The 23,754-nt window shown below is 42.2% G+C and overlaps 1 protein-coding gene across 3 annotated transcripts in view; it reads left to right on the top strand.

Annotated features, from left to right (window-relative positions):
- Positions 1-23,754, top strand: part of TECPR2 (tectonin beta-propeller repeat containing 2) — a 105,034-nt gene that overhangs the window by 1,697 nt on the left and 79,583 nt on the right. For 2 of the 3 annotated variants that reach the window (XM_041758578.1, XM_041758581.1), the window contains exons 1-2: positions 26-164; positions 11,030-11,320. In XM_041758578.1, the coding sequence (XP_041614512.1) occupies positions 11,102-11,320 (219 nt within the window). In that variant the 5' untranslated portion in view covers positions 26-164; positions 11,030-11,101. Of the gene's footprint in view, positions 1-25; positions 165-11,029; positions 11,321-23,754 lie in introns of those variants that run through there. The other variant, XM_041758579.1, reaches the window with a different exon arrangement.

Below are 23,754 nucleotides of genomic sequence, written 5' to 3'. Positions count from 1 at the left end.
CGGCCGCCACTTGTGGCTCTGCCGCTCTAGCCCGCGGCTGTCGCTCAGCGGGCCCGGCGCGGTTGCCCAGGGAACGGGCTCCCGGCAGCCCCCGCGGCCCGGAGTCCGTCCCCGCCTCCTCCGGCCGGGCCGGGCCGACGAGTCCGGAGGGGCCGCCGCGGGAGGTGAGTCCCCTTCCTCCGCGCCCCTTCCTCGGCCTCGCCCGGGCCACCCTTCCCTGGCCTCGGCGCCTGGAGTCGCCCTGCCCGTCTCGCCCGCGCGCCAGCACCTGAGGCGCCAGGCTGGGCGGTCCTCCGCCGCGTCCCCGGGCCCTCATCCCTCATCCCTCGGCCGTCATCCCTCATCCCCCGTCCCGCGTCCTCGGTCCCCCTGCCGGCCCGCCCGCGGCGCCTGCCTGACGTTGCGCCCGGTACCCCGACCCTCCGCGCCCTGGCGCTGCTGGCGCAGACCTGGGCACGCACCCCCAGGTGTTCAGGAGGGTGAATGGGGGTCCCCTCCCTCAGTCCTGCGTTGGGCCTGGAGGCTTCAAGGATGGGGTGATGGGGTGCCCCGGCGTCAGACCCCCCAGCCGTGCGCTCGGCGCAGGTGATGCCGCGTCGCTGCGCTGCAGCTTTATCATCCGTTAAACGGGGATGATAACGCCTTCCACCCCTGGGTGGGAGGATCAGGTGGGTCCGTGCGTGCGAAGTGCTGAGCACCGAGCCTGGCACCTGATACACTTCACCAAAGGGTCGCCCCTGCTGTGGTTGCCCACATGCTCTACTTCCACTTCCCATCCCTGCTCTTGATCCTTCCTCACTCTCTCGCTGACACTCGGGAATCTTAAGTCTGTTACGTTTGTTCCTTCTGTTCCATCTGCTGGAGGGACTGTGGGGTCCCAGCCTGGGTGCACGCTTTATCTGCTGGAGTGATGCGTTGCACTTGGGGTTGACACCCCCCCCGCCCCCCGCACTTCTTGCAAATCCAGCATGAGCAGAATCTGGGAGTAAAGCCACTGTATCCCGTGTAGTCGCCAGGGTCTCCTAAGCTGCAGAGCTTTTTGTGTTTTCTCACACCCAGTGAAGTGCACCTTGATAGGGTTTCTGGCCTTGTAGGGCTTTTTGTTTTGTTTTGTTTGATCCATGTTCGTTCATTCACCAGGGATTGATTGCTCGGGATCCCTTGAATGTCAGCCATGTGCTAGGCTCTAGGGATGCTGTGGTCCCAGTCGCTGCCCGCTGCCCTCAGGGAGCTTTCTAACCAGAGAACCAGCCTGTACAAATAGAGGGGATGCTCTCCCAGAGTTTTCAGGACTGGCCTTGAGACTGGTGGGGAAGATGGGATATGGATAGTCCTCCTGGAGGAGTGACTAGCAAGTGGTTTTCAGAGGTTTAAGTTATTTTGGAGCCACATTGTCTTTCTCTCTCTCTTTTTTTTTTTTTTTAGATTTTATTTATTTATTTTTTTTTAATTTTTTATTTATTTATGATAGTCATAGAGAGAGGCAGAGACACAGGCGGAGGGAGAAGCAGGCTCCATGTACCGGGAGCCTGATGTGGGATTCGATCCTGGGTCTCCAGGATCACTCCCTGGGCTGCAGGCGGCGCTAAACCGCTGCGCCACCCGGGCTGCCCCACATTGTCTTTCTCAGTAGAAGACTGGCTTCTACTGATTTGTTTTCCAGTTTTCTCCTAGGAAGGTAACACTTCAAGTTTGGATTTTATATTAGCCTCTGGATAGTTTGGACAAAATGGTTCCTGGCACTTGGGGGAAAAAAAGAAGGAAACAGCATCAGTTGATTGAACTTGGAAAAATGAAGGATAAATCAGGTATCAGTTGTACACATAATGAAAACAAGCATGGAGAGATTTCTAGGTACAGTGAAGCACAAGGAGCTTGGTAGAATCAGGAGGGAGTAGTTAACAGCTCTGTGGACCCGAGATAGAAGTGAGCAGTTGTTCAAAGTGTGTGTTCAGTTTAAACGCATGTGTTTAAGAGACTGGACTTAAGAGACCAGTGAATTTTTGCATAACAGTGGATGTATATTTGGGCTGTCATACCTGGGGAGTCCTGGCAAGGTGTTTTGAGAGTTTAACAAATAGTTGCCGAGTACAGTATTGACCATACTGTGTTGGTCTTTGGAAGCACCACAAGGAATACAGACTAGAAGGACCTGGGTGAAGTCCACAAAGAGTCCATTAGAGAAGTTGGAAAACAAAGGATGGACTGCTGTGTGATAATGAGGTGCTCAGTGTTCTCTGACAGCAGAGAAAGACAAACTTAAGTGTCAGAGGGAGTCTGAAGGTTTCCTAGGGGAGAAGTACTTCTTACAGGGTGTGTTGGGGGGGCCTTTGCAAAGGCATACAGGCCATGGTATGTTCAGGGACTGTGGGGAGCTCATTGCAGCTGCAGTGTAGAGTGTGTGGGAGGAAGAGTGGCCTGGCATCAAGCTAAGTACAGATCTTTTTTTTTTTTTTTAAGATTTATTTATTTGAGAGAGAGAGAGTATGCATACAGGGGGAGAGGCAGAGGAGAGAGTCTCAAGTAGACCCTGTGCTGAGTGCAGAGCCCAGCATGGGGCTGGATCTCACCACTTCGAAATCAGGAGCCAAGCCAAAATCAAGAGTCAGATGCCTAACTGATTACCCCATCCAGGTACCCCCAGACCATTTTTTAAAAAAGATATTATTTATTTATTCATTAGAGAGAGAGAGAGAGAGAGAGAGAGGCAGAGACTCAGGCAGAGGGGGAAGCAGGCTCCATGTAGAGAGCCTGACATGGGACTGGATCCCCGGTCTCCAGGATCAGGCCCTGGGCTGAAGGTGGCACTAAACCGCTGAGCCACCTGGGCTGCCCACCTTATTGATTTTAAAGATTGGATTGGGAATATTCTTTTGCAGTAAGACCTGAAGGTAACATTTTATTATTCATTCAACAAATCTTTATTGAGTATCTACTCTGTGCCAAAGATATTAAGTACTAGGGTTTGCATCTGTTGCGTATATTTTCATGGGCGATGGTCATTAAACTACTTAGCAGATGAAGTGACTAAAGATTGTGATAAGAATATGAAGGACATACACAAAATGACATGACAGGGAGGAGGGGCCAAAGAACTGCAAGCCATCTGCTCAGCAAAGCCGGCCCTTGTGAAGCCAGGTTTGTGGGTGAGATGAAAGGTCACTGGAGTAGAGGACATAGAGGCCTGAGGAGGGAAAGAGTGGGTCAGTGCAGCAAGAGCTTGGCCAGGTGAGGAGGGACAGGGACGTGAGGGGCAGCCAGGAAGGCATTTGGTTCTCCGAGCAATGGGGAACCCCTGAAGAATTTTGAATAGGATGGGTAGCAATGAGACCCACCCATTTCAAATAATTCTTAAAAAAAAAAAAAAAAGACTTTATTTTTTCAGAGCGGTTTTAGGTCCACAGCAAAGTTGAAGACAAGGTGTGAAGATTTCTCATATACCACTGCCCCCCCCACCCCCGCCATGCATATCTCCCCTAGTATCAGTGTGAGGACTTTTGTTACAATTGATGACTCTACACTGACACAACATGATCAGCTGGACTCCATCATTTACTTTTAGGGCTCACTTTCGGTGGTATGTTCTGTGGGCTTGGACAAATGTATAATGACAGGCGTCTGTCATTATGGCATCGGTATTTTCACTGCCTTAAAAATCTGTGCTTTTGTTTATTCAGCTTATTCATCCCTTCCCCTCCCCCCACAGCCCCTGATGGCCATTGATCTCCTTACTGTCTCCCTAGTTTTGCCTCATGCAGAATGTTACATAGTTGGAATAATACAGGATGTAGCCTTTTCAGATTGGCTTCTTCCACTTAGTAATATGCATTTAAGGCTCCTTTCTTTTCATGGCTTAATAGCCAGTGTCTTTTTAATGCTGAATAGAATTCCATCATCTGATGTACCGCAGTTTATTTATACATTCACCTACTAAAGGACGTCTTAGTTGCTTACAGATTTTGACATTTATGAATAAAGCTGCTATAAATATCTGGGTGAAGGTTTGCATGTGAACATAAGTTTTTAACTCCTTTGGATAAAAACCAAGGAATATAATTGCTGGGTGATACAATAAGATTATGTTTAGTTTAGGGTTTTCTTTTCTTTTCTTTTTTGGTAGATACTATGCCCAATATGGGACTCGAACTCATGACCCCAAGATCGAGAATTGCATGCTCTACAGATTGTGCCAGCTAAGCGCCCCAGATTGTGTTTAATTTTGTAAAAAAGACACCAAATTGTCTTCAAAGGGACTGTGCCACTTCACATTCCTACCAGCAATGAATGAGAATCCTCATTGCACCACATCCTTATAGGCATTCGGTGTTGTCTGTGTTCGGAATTTTGGCTATTTTAATAGGCGTGTATCTCATTTTAATTTGCATTTCTCTGATGACATATGATGTAGAACACCTTTTCATATGCTTATTTGCCATCTGTATATCTTCTCTGGTGAGGTATCCATTAGGTCTTTGGTCCATTTTTTAATTGGATTGTTTCTTGTTGAGTTTTAAGAGTTCTTTGTTTATTTTGGGTAATGGTCCTTTGTCAGGTGTGTCTTTTGCAAATATTTTCTCCCAGTTTGTGTATTGTCTTCTCATTCCCTTGAGATTGTCTTTTGTGGAGCTTTTTAGTTTAGTTTTTTTTTTTTTTTTAAGATTTATTTATTTATTCGTGAGAGACACAGAGAGAGGCAGAGACATAGGCAGAGCGAGAAGCAGGCTCCATGCAGGGAGCCTGATGCGGGACTCGATCCTGGGTCTCCAGGATCACGTCCTGGGCCGATGGCAGGCACTAAACCACTGAGCCACCCAGGGATCCCTAAGAACTTTTTTGTTTTATTTTATTTTATTTATTTCATTTATTTTATTTTATTTTATCTATCTATCTACGATAGTCACAGAGAGAGAGAGAGAGAGAGAGAGAGAGGCAGAGACACAGGCAGAGGGAAAAGCAGGCTCCATGCACCGGGAGCCTGACGTGGGATTCGATCCCGGGTCTCCAGGATCGTGCCCTGGGCCAAAGGCAGGTGCCAAACCGCTGCACCACCCAGGGATCCCGCTTTTTTGTTTTAATGAAGTCTAGTTTATTGCCTGACATGGGGCTCAATCCCAGGACTACAGGATCACGACCTGAGCTTGGGGTAGACACTTAACTGACTGAGCCACCCAGGCGCCCCTCTCCTATGTCTTCTTGTAGGAGTTTTATAGTTTTGTGTTTTACATTTAAACCTGTAATCCATTTTGCATTAATTTTTATGAAGGGTATAAGGTCTGTGTCTAGATTCAATTTTTTTGCATGTGGATGTCCAGTTTTTTGGGCACTATTTGTTGGAAAGACTGTCTTTGCTCCATTGTATTGCCTTTTCTCCTTTATTAAGGATCAGTTAACTATATTTGTGCAAGTCTATTTCTGGGCTATTTTGTTCTGTTGATTTATTTGTTTTTCCCTATACCACACTGTTTTGATTACTGCAGCTTTTATGTTGGCAGTTGGGTAGTATCAGTAACTTTGTTCTTCTCCTTCAATATATTGGCTCTTCTGGTTCTTTGCCTCTTGATATAAACTTTAAAATAGTTCTGTTGATATCCACAAAATAATTTACTTGGGATTTTGACTGGGATTGCATCGAATCTGTAGATCATGTTGGGAAGAATTGACATCTGGACAATATTGAATCTGCCTGTCTATGAACATGGGATATCTTTCTATGTATAGTTCTCTGATTTTGTTCATGATGGTTTTGTAGTTTTCCTCATATTGACCGTATACATATTTTGTTAGATTTATATGTAAGTATTTCAATCTGGGGAATGCTAATGTAAATGGAATTATGTTTTTAATTTCAAATTCCACTTGTTCATAGCTGGTATTTGGGAAAGTAGTTGGCTTTTGTATGTTAAGTTTGTATTGTAACCTTGCTATAATTGCTTATTAGTGTCAGGAGTTTTTTGTTGATTTTTTCAGACTTTCTACATAGATGATCATGTCATCTGCAAAGACAGTTTTATTTCTTCCTTCCTAATCTGTATACTTTTTCTTTTTCCTGTCTTACTGCATTAACTAGAACTTCCAGTATGATGTTGCAAAGGAGTGGTGACGTGGGGAGGTCCTTCCCTTGTACCTGATCTTTGTGGGGAAGCTTTGAGTTTCTCACCATTAAGTATGATGTTAGCTGCTGGTTTTTGTAAATATTCCTTATCAGCTTGAAGAAATTCCCTTCTATTCCTAGTTTATGGAAGTTTTGGGATGAATGGGGTTGGACAACTGTTTCCTCCCACTTTTCTTATTTTTTATAATAGTTTGAGATATCATTTACATCTCATATACATATGAGATATGGATATACTAAAAACCATATATATGGTTAGTATATCACAGAGATGTGTAAGCATCACTACGATTTTAGAATTTTGTCATCACTCAAAAGAAACCCCATATTATTTAGCAGTAACCTCCACCCCCCACTCCCAGCTTCTAGCCCTAGGTAGTCACTGATTTACTTTCTGTCGCATATGTTTGCTTATTCTGGGCATTTCATATAAATAAAATCAATATGTGGTTTTATATGTCTGGCTTCTTTCACTTAGCATCATGCTTTCAAGATTCATCATGTTATAGCATGTATCAGACTTCATTCCTTTTTATTGCTGAATAATATTCCATTGTATGGATATACTATTTTGTTTTCATGGACAATTGGTGTTTTTGATTTTTGCTATTATGAAGGTAATAGTAGTATTCCCTTCATAATATTTTTGTGTAGACATATGTTTTCATTTCTCTTGGATATACACCTAGGAGTAGAGTTGCTGGGTCATGTGGTAATTCCATGTTTAACTGCTAGACTTTTTTAATGGGAGCTGCATCATCATTTTATTTTCTACCAGCAGTGTATGAGGATTTCAATTTCTTTACATTCTTGTTGATCTCTCTCTCTTTTTGTTATAGCCATCTTAGTATTTAAAGTGATAGCTCATTGTGGTCTTGTTCTGCATTTCCCTGATGATTAATGATGGTGAGCATCTTTACTGTGGTTATTGGCTATTTTTATGTTTTTGGAGAAATGTCTATTCAGATCCTTTGCCCATTTAAGAATTATTTTTTTATTATTGAGATTTAAGAGTTTTCTATATATTCTGGATACAAATACTTTATCAGATATATGATTAACAAATATTTTTCCAGTTCTATGAGTTGTCTTTTGATGTCTTGGTGTTTTTTTGGAGCACAGAAGTCACAGAGTTCAATCTGACTACTGTATGAGCACAGGCTCTAGACGCCAGGTATGGGAGTAGGAGAACAGTCATTAGAAGAATGTTGCAGAGGTTCTGGTGAGATGTGTGATGCCTTCATCTTGGGCATGACCACATAGATGGTGAGAAGAGGTCAGGTATGAGGCAAGTTAGGTGGCAGAACAGATGGAATGAGGTGAAGGGTTGTTGTAGGGGTGAGGGAGAGGGAGAAGGAGAAATCAGGGATAAATGCTAGAATTTCACTTCAAAAATCGATTCAGAATTTGATTAAACTGCCCATTATCTGCCACAGAATTGTGATGAGTTTTAATCCCTGCTAGGACAGGGTTAGTGAGGGAGGGGTGCTTACACATTTTTGAAGTTGAGAGTATTATCATTGATTGTGCCAAAGAGATGATTCCAGGGACTCTGACCCTCTATATTATCCATTAATATATCCTAAGCCACTGCAAGTTAGGATAGTGTGCCTGCCCTGCAAATGAGTTTCAAGGTAAATCCTCTGGCACTCTTCTAACCAGACTGCAATCTCAAATCCCCTCTTGTATGGAGATTATGGAACTGTCAGTGAATAGTATCAAATCAGGTTAATTAATTTTTAAAATATAAATGTCATAATTTGACAAAGCTGCTTGTGAAAAGTGACTTTTAAAGGAAGAAATAGTTCAAGCTGACATTTGTGAAGTGCTTAGTACTCCCCAGTTGCTTCCTAGGAGATCTTGTTCACTAAGCAGAAATTAAAATATTTTGATTGGGGGACGCCTGGGTGGCTCAGTTGGTTAAGCATCTGCCTTCAGCTCAGGTCTTGATCCCAGGGTCCTGGAATCAAGCCCCACATTGGGCTCCCTGTTCAGTGGAGAGTCTGCTTCTCCCTTTATCCCCTGCTCATGCTCTTTCTTGCTATCTCTCTCTCTCTCTCTCTCTCAGAGAGATAGATAGATAATAGATAAATAAAATCTTTAAAAAATCTTTTGGTTGGGAAAATTTTATATATACAGCGGGTTCTCTGCAGTTATATAGAGTCTTTAAAAATCATGTTCTAGCAGACTATCTAATGACATGGCAAATGCTTGTGATTTATGAAGTAAAAAAAGTGTGTCTGCACACATGGCTATGGCTATCTATATATAGTATATCTCTGTACGAGGGGATTATGAGTGGCATTTATTTAGTTCTTCTTGAATTCCCATATTTCAATTTTTTGACAGTAAACATAACTTTAAAAAATATTTCCTTTTTAAAAATTTTTTTTTTAAATTTATTTATTTATGATAGTTACAGAGAGAGAGAGAGGCAGAGACACAGGCAGAGGGAGAAGCAGGCTCCATGCACCGGGAGCCCGATGTGGGATTCGATCCCGGGTCTCCAGGATCGCGCCCTGGGCCAAAGGCAGGCGCCAAACCGCTGTGCCACCCAGGGATCCCCAGTAAACATAACTTTTAAAATGAAAATAAGATTTCAATTTATAAACATTATGTAGATTACAGCTTGTCAGTGTGTTCACATGCACAGACCCATTGAGGGCACAAAGGCTTTCCTGCTCCTATGCTGCCCTTACACTTAAAGATGGAAAGAAAATGGGAGTAGTTTCCTCATCTGTAAGATGGAGATAACAGTGGTCCCAAACTCCTAGGAATTTTTGTGAGGATTTCATGAGTTAGTGTGCTAAGCATAGTTTCTGTGATGCAACATCATTAGCTATAACCATTATTGCTGCTATTGTTGTTGTTTTGGTGTTAGTGTCCCATGCCCTTAAATGACTTATCTCCTTTCCCACGGTGTCTGTCAGCAACTGTTCTCACTTGAGTTTGCCTGAAAGCCATTTCATTTTCATTTGATTTCTGTGTCATGTGAGCCCTGCCCACCTTTCTGGAGCACTTTAATACACAAAATATTGTTCTTGCCCTTAAAAAGTTGTAAGTTGATGAGCCGTTCTGCCGTATGCACAGGACCCGCATTCACCATCCAGTTGCCTGTTGCACTAGGCATTTAAAGCTGTGGGAGCATGAGCAAATTTCTGAACCTCCCAGAGTTTTAGCCTCTGCTACAAGGGGGTGTATTAGTGAGTTTTCTTAGCCATGACAGCGAGATATGATCCTTATTATTACGTTTAGGAGAGCTCTCATAAATTACCCTGCTTGCTTCACTGTATTAACTATTGTGATTATCAAATGAAACCAGAGTCTTAAAACGCTTCAAAGACTGAGTATGCCATACAGATCCAAAGGATAATTATTCCAGCATTGAACTGGGGCCATCTTGGAGAAAAGATATTTTCTTGGTCTTCCATTCTTGTCACTTCTTTCTTTCTTGGAAATTCTTCTTTTTTATAACTCATTCATCTATTCGGTAAATAGTTACTGAGCACCTCTGATATGCCTTATCCTTTTCTAGGTGCTGGGGGCTACATGGGTGAGTGAAGCAGATGTGGGTCCTGCTTCTCTAGGCCTTACAGGCCAGTGATGGCGTCAGGCAGAGATGGCCAGTCAACAGCAAAGAAAGATGTGTGAAAAAGTAGGGAGAGGAGAATAGAGAGTGTTCAGTGGGGCAGTAAGTTCTCTTTAGGACATGGGCAGGTGGGAGCTTATAGAGAAGGGGACATTTCAGCAGAGACCTTCATACTGAGAAGAAGCAAAATCTGAGTGACATCTGGAGAAAGAGCATTCCAGGCGGAAGGAACAGCCAATACAAGGGCCCCTGGGTGAGAATGAATTTGGTGTGAGTTTCATTATAAGAGAGCTTGGAAGTTGGTCAGTCAACTCTATAGAAATAGAAAACCCACAATTCCAATAAATCCAGCATCCCCAAAAGTTTTTACTAGAGGGACTTGAAAGTCTCCATGGAACTGAGGGAATAAAATACCCCTCCAGCTCTAATAAGGAACAGGGCACCCACCTGTAGCCACTTTGGTCTGTCAGAGCTGTGGCTATGGGATTGGAAAGGCCCAGGACTTGGAAGAAGAAGACCGAGTTTCAAGTCTTGGCTGTGTGGCCTTGAGCAAGTCTTGTCACTGTTGGGCCCTCAGTATCTTCTTCTCTAAGTTGGGGATGACACCACTGATCTTACAGGTAGGGTACAGATTAAACAAGTTACTGAGCACTTCATAAATTACAAGGCACTATGTCAGGACTGAGTATCTTTATTGAGGGAAGCTTTGAAATCAGAGTGCCAAGAGGAATTGGTCTCATTGTGGGACAGATATGTAATTGAGGCACTGGGCATCAAGGAGGCTGCAGGCATCCAGCTGGGGGATGTGTTTCTCTGCTCTCTCAACACAGTGAATGTATTTCTACATCAGGATTGGTTTATTCTCCTGGTACAGTGTCTTCCCTGTATCTCTTTTCCATGTTCCATCCTTCTTGGTGGGCTTGATAATTCAGGATGTTTCCAGTGAAGCCTTTTCCACATTGCTCTCTCCTTCTTCTCATCAAGACCCACAGAGTAGCACTAATCACATGTGGTTTTATGTATCTTCACTGTTTCTTTTTGCCTGCCTGGCTGAATCATAAACTACTTGAGAAAAAGAACTGTTTTTAATATTCTTTCCATTCCTCTTTAGTATTTAGCATTATGCGAATCACAGGTGCCAGTACATAATGAGGTGCCTGTTGAATTAAAATGCTCAAAAGTAATTTTAATGACACCAGTGTACTTTCTCCATTCAGTTAAGCTCCAGCTATCATTCTTACCTACCTGCAATTCCTTGATCCCGCTGTTAAATGTGACTTGTTTTTGGCATATGGACATTGAAAGAACTCTAATGCCTTGTTCTTTAGCCCCCAGGCTTCCCCAGATGCCAAGTAAACATTCCTTTTCCTGCCTGAAGATCATCTGTGAAAGCCTTGGCCATGGCATCAGTTTCAGCGCCTATTACGTTCAGAGAATTCTGCCCCTTGTACTATCTCCTCAATGCCATTCCCACAAAGGTCCAGAAGGGTTTCCGCTCTATTGTGGTCTACCTCACAGCGCTCGATACCAATGGGGACTACATCGCAGTGGGCAGCAGCATTGGCATGCTCTATCTGTACTGCAGACACTTCAATCAGATGAAAAAGTACAACTTTGAGGTGAGTCTTGCTTTTCTTTACTCCTTAGCATGAAGGTGTGATGGCTAACATTTAATGTGCTCGTGCATTCTAGGATGGTATAATTTACTTCTGATTTGGCCTTAGTGTCTCACCCAAACCATACTTTAAAACCATCTTTAATTGAAGTGGAATATAACTAAAAACATGTATTTTTTTAAACTTTTTTCCCCTGCCTCCAAAAATGCAGCATCATTTTATTTATTTATTTATTTATTTTTAAAGATTTTATTTATTTATTCATGAGAGACAGAGACACAGGCAGAGGGAGAAGCAGGCTCCATGCAGGGAGCCTGACGTGGGACTCGATCCTGGGTCTCCGAGATCACACCCTGGGCTGAAGGCAGCGCTAAACCGCTGAGCCACCAGGGCTGCCCGTAGCATCGTTTTAAAAGAAAATATTTTGGTGTTTAACATGTAATAGAGGGATCCCTGGGTGGCTCAGCGGTTTGGTGCCTGTCTTTGGCCCAGGATGCGATTTTGGAGTCCCAGGATCGAGTCCCACGTCGGGCTCCCGGCATGGAGCCTGCTTCTCCCTCTGCCTGTGTCTCTGCCTCTCTCTCTCTCTCTCTATCATGAATAAATAAATAAATAAATCTTTTTTTTAAAAAAAAAAACATGTAATAGAAAACTTTGGAAGCAGGTATTTTCTTCTACGTATTTTGTTTCTCAAAGCACCTGACTGACTCGGTTAAATAGTCTCTAGTTTTTCCGCTGAAATAATTATAAAAAAAAAAAAAGATTAGCATCAGTATTGGCTAGCTATTAGAACAGGTACATCTTAAATAAGATCATTTCTGTAGAATACTGTTGTTGGGATCCCAAATAACCTCTGTTCTCTGTTGATTGACCTCAGGTATGGCATGCCTATATATTGTAGATGCTGGTAGGCACCATCTGTTGATGGACTATCATCAAGTTCACCCATTTAATCAATATCTGTGGTTTATTGAGTATGTGAGCTTTTGTGAGAGACTTAAAGGTAACCCAAGTTGTGGCTCCCCCCCTAATTTCCTTGTGGGGCTGTACTCTGTCTGTGGTTAATAGGCTTTTACACAAAGACAAGGCTTTTTTCTGTTTAAATGAAATGCTTACAAACATCTGTATTTTGATAAATATTCAAATTATTAAAATTTTAATTTAAAAACTTTTTCTTGCGGTACCAGGAGGGCTCAGTCACTTAAGCATCTGACTCTTGACTTCGGTTCAGGTCATGATCTCATGGTCGTGAGATTGAGCCCTAAGTAGGGCTCCATGCTGGGTCTGGAGACTGCTTAAAATTCTCTCTCACCCTCTTTCTGCCCCTCCCTCCCACTGTCGTGTGTGCATGCACACACTCTCTCTCGCTCTCTCAAAAAAATGTTTTTTTCTTAAGCCTTTATACTCAATTTAAAATAACAAAAGTGGCTAGCATGTATATAGCACTTATTGTATGCCAGAGATTATTCTGAACCTTTACATATATTGACTCATTTCATCCTTGGAAAAACTCTGTGAGCCAGATATTATTATTATCAGCCTCATTTTACCAAGGAGACAACTCGGGCATAAAGAGTTAAGTAACTTACCCAAGTCAGGCATTCAATAAGTGGAAGCACCATTATCTGAACTTGGGCAGATTGGCTCTAGAGTTTATATTAATGTTTTTTTTTTTTTTAATTTTTATTTATTTTTTTTTAATTTTATTTTTTTTTTTTTTAATTTATGATAGTCACAGAGAAAGAGAGAGAGGCAGAGATACAGGCAGAGGGAGAAGCAGGCTCCATGCACCGGGAGCCCGACGTGGGATTCGATCCTGGGTCTCCAGGATCGCGCCCTGGGCCAAAGGCAGGCGCCAAACCGCTGCGCCACCCAGGGATCCCCTTAATTTTTATTTATTTATGATAGTCACAGAGAGATAGAGAGAGAGGCAGAGACACAGGCAGAGGGAGAAGCAGGCTCCATGCACCGGGAGCCCGACGTGGGATTCGATCCCGGGTCTCCAGGATCGCGCCCTGGGCCAAAGGCAGGCGCCAAACCGCTGCGCCACCCAGGGATCCCTATATTAATGTTTTTATATAAAAACTATTGCTATTTTGTTTGATTAATAGCTCATGGATTTAACTGATTAAATTCTCCAAACATTTAAGACCATTTCATAGTTAATCTTTAAAAATATAGTTGTGAATTAATATATCTGAAATTTCTCAAATACTTCAAACACTTAGTAAGGAAGATTTATGAATCTGTCAGCAAACTCTTTTAACAGGAGAAACCAAAGAAAGCCCTACCTAGGTACATCATAATTCAATTGTTAAAAACAAAGGAAAATATTAAAAGTAGCCACAGAAAATTGACACATTACTTGTAGGGAACAATGATTTGAATGAGTGCAGATTTCTCCTCAGAAAGCATAGAGGCTAGAAGACAGTGGTACAACATTTTTAAAGTCCTGAAAGAAAAGACTTCTCAATTTAGAATTCTTTACCTAGTAAAAATATCTGTCAGGAAAGAAGGTGACGTAAAAATGTTCTCAGCTGAGGAAAATCTAAGAGGATTTGTTGCCAGGTCTGCTCCAAAATAGTTGTATAGGAAGTTATTTAGATAAAAGCGAAATGATACCAGAAGGAGACTTGGAATATCAGTAATAAAGTAAGAGTAATAGTAAGTATCTGGATAAATAGAATAGGCTGTTTCTCTCCTTGCGTTCTTTAAAATAGTTTGACAGCAAAAATCATAACATTGTAATATAAGGGAGGAGAGTAAGGGACCTATATAGTGATAAGTTTTCTACATTCTACTTAGAGAGGTAAAATGTTGAGTCTGAATAGATTTTGAAAAGTTAAATACATAACATTGTAATCCCTAGAGTAACCACTAAAAAACCTAGTACAACATGGTATAGTAAGAATTACTATAAACATATCAAAATGGAATTTTTATTTTTATTTTTACTTTTTTAAAGATTTATTCATTCATGAGAGACACACAGAGAGAGGCAGAGACACAAGCAGAGGGAGAAGCAGGCTTTCTATAGGAAGCCCAATATGGGATTTGATCCTGGATCCCAGGATCACGCCCAAGCCAAAGGCAGGCAGGCGCTCAACTGCTGAGCCACCCAGGTGTCCCAAAATGGAATTTTTTAAAATGTTCGAACAACTCACAGGAAAACAAGAAAGAGGAAACAAAAGAAGTAAAAACAAAAGGAACAAATGGATAATGATAGACCAAAATAAAAGATATCAATTATTATATTAAGTGGAAATTATATGTATCAGTTAAAAAAATTACTGGAATGGAGGAAAAATCATGAACAAACTATGTTTTCCATAAGAAACTCAATTCAAAATTAACGATATAGATAGGCAAATTTTTTTCTTAGGTAGGCAAATATTAAAAGGATGGAAAAAGATATATCATGTAAATGCTGATTAAAAGAAAGTTGAAGTGGCTCTGTTAACATCAAAATATTTTGATCAAAGAAATAACCAGAAACAAAGCCATTATGGGGGCACCTGGATGTTTGGTGGTTGAGCTTCTCCCTTTGGCTCAGGTCATGATCCTGGGATTGAGTCCTGCATCAGGCTCCTGGCAGGGAGCCTGCTTCTCCCTCTGCCTATGTCTCTGCTTCTCAATCTGTGTCTCTCATGAATAAATAAATAAAATCTTTAAAAAAGAGAGAGAGAGCCATTATATAATGACAAAAGGGCCAGTTCACCAAGAAGACTTAAATGTGTGTCTTAAATGTGTGTGCACCTTAACAACATACAAAGAGCTCCACAATATACAAAGCAAAAACTGTCATAACTGAAAGGAGGAATAGAGAAACCCACAATTCTAGTTGGACACTTGTCTTTCAGTTAAATAGAGTTGACAGAAAATCAGCAAGGATATAGAAGAGCTAACCAGCGCCATCAACCAATACTGTCTAATTGACATTTACAGAACATTCCACCCAGTAGCAGCTGAGGATGCATTCTTTATTTTATTTTTTTTAAGGTTTTATTTATTTTAGAGAGAGAGCAAGAGCATGAGCTGGGGGAGGAGCAGCAGCAAAGGCAGAGGCAGAGGCAGAGGCAGAGGGAGAAGCAGAAGCAGGTTTCCCACTGAGCAGGGGGCCTGACACGGGGCTCAATCCCAGGACCCCAGGATCATGACCTGAGTCCAAATCAGGTGCTTCACTGACTGAACCACTCAGGAGCCCCTCAGATGTGTTCTTAATAAGTAAACATGGAACATTCATTGAGACAGACAGACAGACCAGGTCATAAAGTACATGTCAACAAATCCTAATTAGAGCAGACTTTCAGGTTCTCTGTTTTACTTTGTTTTCTCACTTTTTAATTGAAGTGTAATTTATAAATCTCAAATATACAATTGGATGAATTGTTATATGTATATAGCTGTGTAATCACCTAGATCAGGATCAGAACGTTTTCAGCAGTCCAGTAGACTCTGTTTTGCTGGCTCCCAATCAGTACTTCTGCCCCAGCTACCTACTCTTCTGACCTCAAACACTATAGAGTAGTTTTGTTAGCCCCTTAGTTTTGTTTTTGTTTTGTTTTGTTTTGTTTTTCAAGATTTGATTTATTTATTTGAGAGAAAGTGAGAGAGAGCACAAGCAGGGAGAGAGGGAAGGCATGAGTAGACTCCCTGCTGATTGTGGAGCCAGACTCGGGGCTCGATCCCACAACCCCAAGATCATGATCTGAGCTGAGGTTAGATGCTTAACCAACTGAGCCACCCAGGTGCCCCAGTCCCTTAGGTCTTAATTCACTATTAGGTCATCTTTGACATTAAGGTTTCATTGTTGGAGTGTGTGTGTGTGTGTGTTTGTGTGTGTTCCAGAAAGTATATTTGGATGGAACTGGAATACAGAGCAAGACGTGGAGGAGTGTGAGTTAAGGCCAGAAAGGTGGACGGGGTCTCTCACATGACACTATAGGCTGAAACCTGCTCCTGGGGCAGACTCAGCTCCAGGGCTGTGTGGGGAGGGGGCTGGTGCCAAGTTTGAATTTGGACCCCTTGCTCAGCTTGCATTACATCCCAGTTGTCTTTTATAAAAACATGTGTTTATTGTCCTTTTTAAAATAACTATGTAACTTTTTAAAATTTCAGCCTCCATGCTCCAAAAAACTTAAGGAAACAAGAGTTTAGTGTTCCCCAGAATGAAAAACTTAAAGAAACAAGAGTTTAGTGTTCCCGAGTTAGGTACAGTTATACCTAAATGCCTATTTTATAATTTTACCTAATTTAGCTTTCTCCTATTATATGATGAGCCCTATGAGCTTTGAAGGAAAATGACATGCTGGGGCACCCTTTGCAGGGATGACCAGAGTTGAGAGAATCTAGTATAAATTCTTGGAACCAGGGATGCCTGGGTGGCTCAGCGGTTGAGTGTCTGCCCTTGGCTCAGGGCGTGATCCCAAAGTCCTGGGATCAAGTCTCACATCAGGCTCCCTGTGGGGAGCCTGCTTCTCCCTTTGCCTCTCTCTGTGTGTCTCTCATGAATAAATAAATAAAATATTTATAAAAGAAAAATTCTTGGGAAAAAAAAAAAGAAAAATTCTTGGATCCAGCAGATGAAGAGGGGACTCCAGGAAAAATCTCATATATATATGTATACATATATACATACATGTGTGTGTGTGTGTGTGTGTGTGTGTGTGTATTTTTTTTATTCTGGTTTTCTCTTACTAAGGGATCAGAAAAAACATGTACTTTACTGGGGCCAGAATCCATACTTGATAGCCCTAAGTATCAAAAGTGCTTTTCAAGCTCCTATTTGATGTAGAATACAAACCTATAATCATGAAAAAAATCATAAAAGAAGTACAAAATAAAAATTTTGTTTTGGAAAGAACACAGAATTTGGAATTAGAGTATCAGGGTGTGAAAAGGAAGATAACTTTGTGTGTAAAGGATACAGGGAAAGATCTCAGATATCCCTCTGTGGGGACTGAGAATGGGGTAAGCTGAGGGACAGAGTATGAAGAAATCTCTTTTTGTTTTCTTTAAATACTGTGGAATTATTAGAAATTTTCATAACATGAATGTTTTCAATATTACTTGTATAAACACAGCAACACAAAGATCTCTTTTGAGCTTTGGCTGTCAGTCATTAGCCATGTGATCCCAGAGACGGATCAACTAAGTTGTTGTTCTTGTCATTTTTATCTTTGAAGCTGGCTGGGTCTAGAATAATTTGGTACAGTTACCATGTTTTTCAGGTAAAAAAATGGCAAGATTCGCGCTCCAGGCCACATAGCTACTTGCCTAACCATTATGCTCACTTCCTGTGAGAGAAGGCAGGGCTTCCACAAAAAGTCTGGATTTAGAAGAAAATAGAAACGAGATTCAGGGTCTTTGGAATTTCCTAGTGAAAACTGAGAAATGCATCAACTAGTTTTATTTAGGGGAAATCTAAGATTTTATGGGAAGGTAAATAAAAATAAAAGTTAGTTTACCCTCTAATAAACCCATGTATGGCATGGATGAAAGATTATGTTTTTAAATGAAGTTATGTTTCTAAAGAAGAAAGCAGATCTTATATGTGCTAAATACAGCCTGTCATGGTTTTCAAGAATAATGCTTTTGGAAACCTTTTTTTCTACGTAAGTTAGTGGGAGAGGGCAGATGGAGACATAGGAAGTTCTAGCGTGTGCCAGAAGCACTAAGGAAATGTAAGGAGCTAATAGCAAGTATAAAAATATTATGAACTTGTTAACTATATGACATATATGACATATATAAGAGTAGACCAGAAAGATAACGGTCTGAGCTTCTGATTTTCTGTTTTGGAAGTATTAAAGCTTAGCATTCAGCAAGTTTTGGAAATTTCGTGGATTTGCCGTGAGAACCTTTGCATTAACTACAGCAACGCTAGTTCTCATTTCTGCAACTTATCCATACTTGTTATCTCCATGAATTCATTCAATAAGTATCCAGTGCTTTCTATATGCTGGGCCCATTTTAGGTCCTGGAGAGGCAGTGTAGACTATGACGGCCAAGGTCCTTGCCCTCAGGGAGCTTAGAGTCTAAAGGGGAGCCAGAAAAATGAGGAAGAGACATCAACACACAGACAAACAAGAAGGGAGAAGTCTAAGGGAAAACAAACCAGAGAAGAGGGTGAGCAGTGCCAGCAGGAGTGGTTACAGTTGTTTTTATTTTTGTTTTTGTTTTTTAAGATTTTACTTATTTATTCTTGAGACACACAGAGAGAGAGAGAGAGAGAGAGAGAGAGAGAGAGAGAGAGGCAGAGAGAGAAACAGGCTCCATGAAGGAAGCCCCATGTGGGACTTGATCCCAGGACTCCAGGATCATGCCCGGGGTAGAAGGCAGGCGCTAATCCCCTGAGCCACCCAGGGATCCCCCTACAGTTTTAAATAGGAAGTTCAGGGGAGGGATCCCTGGGTGGCGCAGCGGTTTGGCGCCTGCCTTTGGCCCAGGGCGCGATCCTGGAGACCCGGGATCGAGTCCCACGTCAGGCTCCCAGTGCATGGAGCCTGCTTCTCCCTCTGCCTGTGTCTCTGCCTCTCTCTCTCTCTCTGTGTGACTATCATAAATAAATAAAAATTAAAAAAAAAAAAAAAAAAGGAAGTTCAGGGGAGGGCTCCCTGAGCTGGAGCTGAACAGAGACCTGAAGACAGTGAGCAGCATGCATGCTGGGAACCTCGGGGGTAGAGTACTCCAGGCAGAGGGAAGGAGAGGCCTAAGCTCAGGAACATGGCTGCAGTGTCTTCCAGTTAGAAAATTCATGCTTCAGGGGGTGCCTGGGGGGCTCAGTCGGTTGGGAGTTTGCCTTTGGTTCAGGTCATGATCCCGGGGTCCTGGGATGGAGCCCCATGTCCGTCGGGTTCCCTGCTCAGCGAGGAATCTACTTCTCCCTCTCCCTCTGCCTGTCGCTTGGCCTACTTGTGTGCGCACGCTCCTTCTGTCAAATAAATAAATAAATAATCTTAAAAAAAAGAAAACTTGTGCTTCAGAATGGATGAATGTTTCATTGACTTTCACCTGGTATATTTTGTAAAGTGTTGCAGAGTTGAGAGTTTTTGCCTCACCACATCGGCCAAAAGTACATTTGCCTCATGGCTTCCCTTGTCATTCCCTGTGGGAGGAACGCTTAGGCCCGTCGGTTAGGATCCCGTGATCTAAATTCTGCCATTGTCCATAGCATTACAGTACAGGGTTTCACTGGTGTGCTGCTCAGCGCAGATTGTTTCAGTTCATTGGCTAATGGTATTTTAAAATTATATTTGCAATTGTAATGAGTCAAGAAGAGTGAAGATACTGATGGAAAAAAGAACAAGGTGGGAGAAGTTGCTCTACTGGGTTAGCAATATTTATAAACCTTCAGTAATTAAGCTGAATGTGGTTATTAGCACAAGAATAGATAAGGAGACAGAATACAGAAACCAGAAAATCCACATACACATAACTCATAAATACTTGAGTTTTTGCAAAGGTGATATTACAGAGTTTTTTAGGAAATGATGTGGGACATTTAGATATGAGTATCTGGGGGAAAACTGAAACTTGATACCTCCCTCATTTCATATGCTTCTTTTGTCTTAGCGCTTTATTTTTATTTTTTTAAAGATTAGTTATTTATTTATTCATGAGAGACACACACACACACACACAGAGGCAGAGACACAGGCAGAGGGAGAAGCAGGCTCCATGCAGGGAGCCCCATGTGGGACTCGATCCCAGGATCATGCCCCGAGCTGAAGGCAGGCGCTCAACTGCTGAGCCACTCGTGTATCCTGTGCTTTATTTATTTATTTTTTATTTTTTTAAGATGTTATTTATTTGAGAGAGTGATAGAGAAGGGGAGGGCACGAGCAGGAGGCAGGGCCAGAGGGGGACGCAGGGGCAGACTCCCCACTGAGCAGGGAGCCTGATGCGGGGCTTGATCCTGGGACTTCAGAACCATGACCCGAGCCAAAGGCAGACACTGAGCCACCTGAACTATGCAGGTGCCCTCATCTTAGCACTTTAAATGCATTGTACCAGCATCTCAACTGCTGAGACTTCTGCTTGCTGTCTCATTGTTTCCTCTGTAGGGAATCTGCCTTCTATCTCTCTCTGAGATCTCTCTGTAGTGGTAGAGTCCCAGGCCCCAGGGACTTCCTTCAAATCCAGTGGATGTTCCCTACTCTAATTTGTCCTATGGAGTTAAGGAAACTATTCCAGAAAAGCAGTGCTTTTGTTTAACTTTTAGATAATTAAACAATTACATTACATACAATAACAATATTTAAACTTTAAACCATGGTTCTTTGTTAGTAAAAGAAGGATAAATGTGAAACAATTCTTAGGAATTTAATGAATTCATATCCTACTGAGTCTTCTTAAATATTTCTAAGTGTTTCTAATCTATTAGCTATTTGATATGCTAGCAGTTTCTACTAAAGGTTAAGCTGTGGCAAATCAAAAGAAGCTCATAAAGAAAGCCTTGTCAGACTTCACAGTTCCCATGAGCTTGCTCACAAAGAACACTTTCCCTTCATGCAGTTTTGTCTTGTGTATAAAGGGAAAGCTGCCTGCCAAGGAGCCTAAGGAGGTTGGCTGAATGCTGTCCTAATGGTAAAATGTTTGTCCAGAAAATCATTACTGGCTTCTTTCAGATCAATCTTTTTTTTTTCCTTAAATTTTTTTATTATTAGGTTTCCATTGGAGAAGATTAAGTTGCCACAGGGCAACAAGACGTGCTCCCTACCAGGTTGAAAATGAAGGAAATGTTAGAGCTAAACACACAATAGATGAGATCTGAGATGGACGGAGTCGCCTTAGAGAGACAGAAGAGCAGTCCCCAGGCCAGAATGAGACTGAATTGTCCCCATATCAAAAAGAAAGAGGATGTGACAGAAGGAAGACAGTGTGTAGTCCGCTGTGTAACTTGGGAAAAATCAGGCCAAATTACATTTATAGCTGGGGCAGGGCGGCGCAGGGGGAGGGGGCTCCCTTTGAGAGCTCTGATCTCTTCAGCGTGGCTGGCCCTCATGCTCACAGTGGGTTGATCAGAAATTGCTCTGTGCTACCAGGCAACCCTTCACTGAAATTGCTGTCTGTGTGCAGCCAGTAGGGGAGGAATGTTCAGGTCATACTTACATGAGCATTCTGGTTTATAGGATTGTTAGTTCAGTATAAAATAATGAATTGGCTTCTTGGCTTAAACTTTAACTTCTTATGCATTAGATGATCACAGGACAGCCTCCCTGGGCACTAAACATGGCAACAGGACCCTGAAAAAATTGAGTTTCTGGGTGGGTGAGGAAGGTTGAAGGCCAGACCGTTCACATGATAATTCTCCTGTTTGAGTCCGTGCGTTAGGCATGTCTGTGCACCGTGGTGTACAAGGACACGTGCCACCACCGCCCCTCCCCTTGCCCCAGACACCTGACCACATCCTTCCTCTGAGCCACCTGTACACACACGTTAGTGCCAGCAGTGCTCGGCTCCTGTGTTTGTTGGTAGGTCTTTTCCTTTCCCTAGACCATAAGAGCCCCTGAAAGTAGCACCGTTGTGTGTGTCCATCACAACAAGCACGGTGAGGCCATAGTAGACTCTGAAGTGTTTGATCTTTGTGTGCATCTTGTTTGAAACTAGCAATGCTTATAAATATGCTACTCGATGTTACTAAGGCCTGCCTCTGCAGACTTACGGGGGAAAACTGTGCTAGATAGGCATTTTAATGGAGCTAGTGCAGTAAAAAAAATCCCACTTTGAAATAATGTCTTACATGAAGGATTGGCGTTACTAAATAGAAATACTGCTAAAGAAGATGAATGGTGGTTTTACACCTTGAATGTTCTAAAAGAGGTTTTATGTATCCTGATCCAGTCATAAAAAAGAAACCAACTATTTCATCGCCTTAAAGAGCATAGAATCGTTGTATATGTCTTTATTCTTTGTGGCACTTGGCAATACCCTAATCTCAAGGACTCTCTCCTCTGTGGGGGGTGTAACTGAGGAGCTCTGAACCCACCACCCTTCCTGCTGGCTGGGAGCAGCCTGGGACAGGGCACAGTGGGACCCCAGACACACTTAACTCCTGTGAGACTGGCAACTCCTCTGACAAGTGACTTTGGCTGGGGATGTTGTCAGCTTGACCACAGCTTTCTGAAACTGCTCTGCAGTTGGAGATTAGCCTGTGCAACCCTCCTTCCTTCCCTTTCTCCATCTCGGGTTGCAGACCTGCTCTGTGAGCTGACAGTCCTTCCTGCCTCTTCCAGTGTTGCCCCCTTTCCCTCACAGATGTTTCCCCAAACAAATGCCTCAGTGTCTACTTCCACCATCACGTCCTGTTTTTTGGTGGACACAAACTAATGCAACAGTGTAGTTCAGCCTTCCAGGACTCCCGGAGCCTACTTCTGTCCATTACTGTGAGAGGAGGCTTGAATCCATCAACAGAAATTGTGTATTTTTTCTCATTTCAGTTCTGTGCCTTTCTGCTTTGTATATATATTTTTTCTTTTTAAAAGATTTTATTTATTCATTAGAGACACAGAGAGAGAGAGAGAGAGGCAGAGACACAGGCAGAGGGAGAAGCAGGCCCCATGCAGGGAGCCTGATGTGGGACTTGATCTCAGGACCCTGGGATCATGCCCCGGGCTGAAGGCAGGTGCTAAACTGCTGAACCACCCAGGGATCCCTTCTGCTTTATATATCTTTTTAAATTGTAAAATATATAGAACATAAAATTTACAATTTTTCCATTTTTTTCATGTGTGGTTCAGTGGTATTAAATATGTTCATATAGTTGTGTTGTTTCATGCATTTTATTATTATTTTTTTTTAGAGAGAGTGAGAGGGAGTGAAAGAATCCTAAGCAGGCTCCACACCGAGCACATGATGCAGGGCTCAGTCTCTTGACTCTGAGGTCATGACCTGAGCCGAAATCAGAGTCAGATGCTTAACTGACTGAGCCACCCAGGCGCCCCCTCTTCCTTCCTTCCTTCCTTCCTTCCTTCCTTCCTTCCTTCCTTCCTTCCTTCCTTTCTTCCTTCCTTCCTTGGAGAGTATGTTTCATGCATTTTAAAATTCTATTATAAAAAAAAAATAAAATAAAATAAAATTCTATTATTAGGTACTTACACATTTAGGATTGTTATGTCTTGTTGAATAGATCCTTTTATCACTATAAAATGTCTTATTTCTGGTAATATTCTTTCTCTACTTTGTCTGGTGTCAATGTAGATTCTCCTACTTTCTTATAATCACAGTTTTCATGTTAATATCTTTTTCCATTCTTACCTTTAGTTTATCTGTGCCTTTATATCTAAAGTGCATTTTTTGAAGATAACCTAAGGTCAGGTCTGTTTTACTCAGTTTGACAATCTCTACCTTTTTTTTTTTTTTTAAAGTAAACTCTATAACCAGTATGGGGCTTGAACTTGTGACCCCAAGATCAAGAGTTGCGTGCTCTACTGACT

The sequence above is a fragment of the Vulpes lagopus genome, chromosome 6 (assembly GCF_018345385.1).
Source record: "Vulpes lagopus strain Blue_001 chromosome 6, ASM1834538v1, whole genome shotgun sequence".
NCBI lineage: Eukaryota > Metazoa > Chordata > Mammalia > Carnivora > Canidae > Vulpes > Vulpes lagopus.
This window is presented reverse-complemented; position numbering and strand designations above follow the sequence as displayed.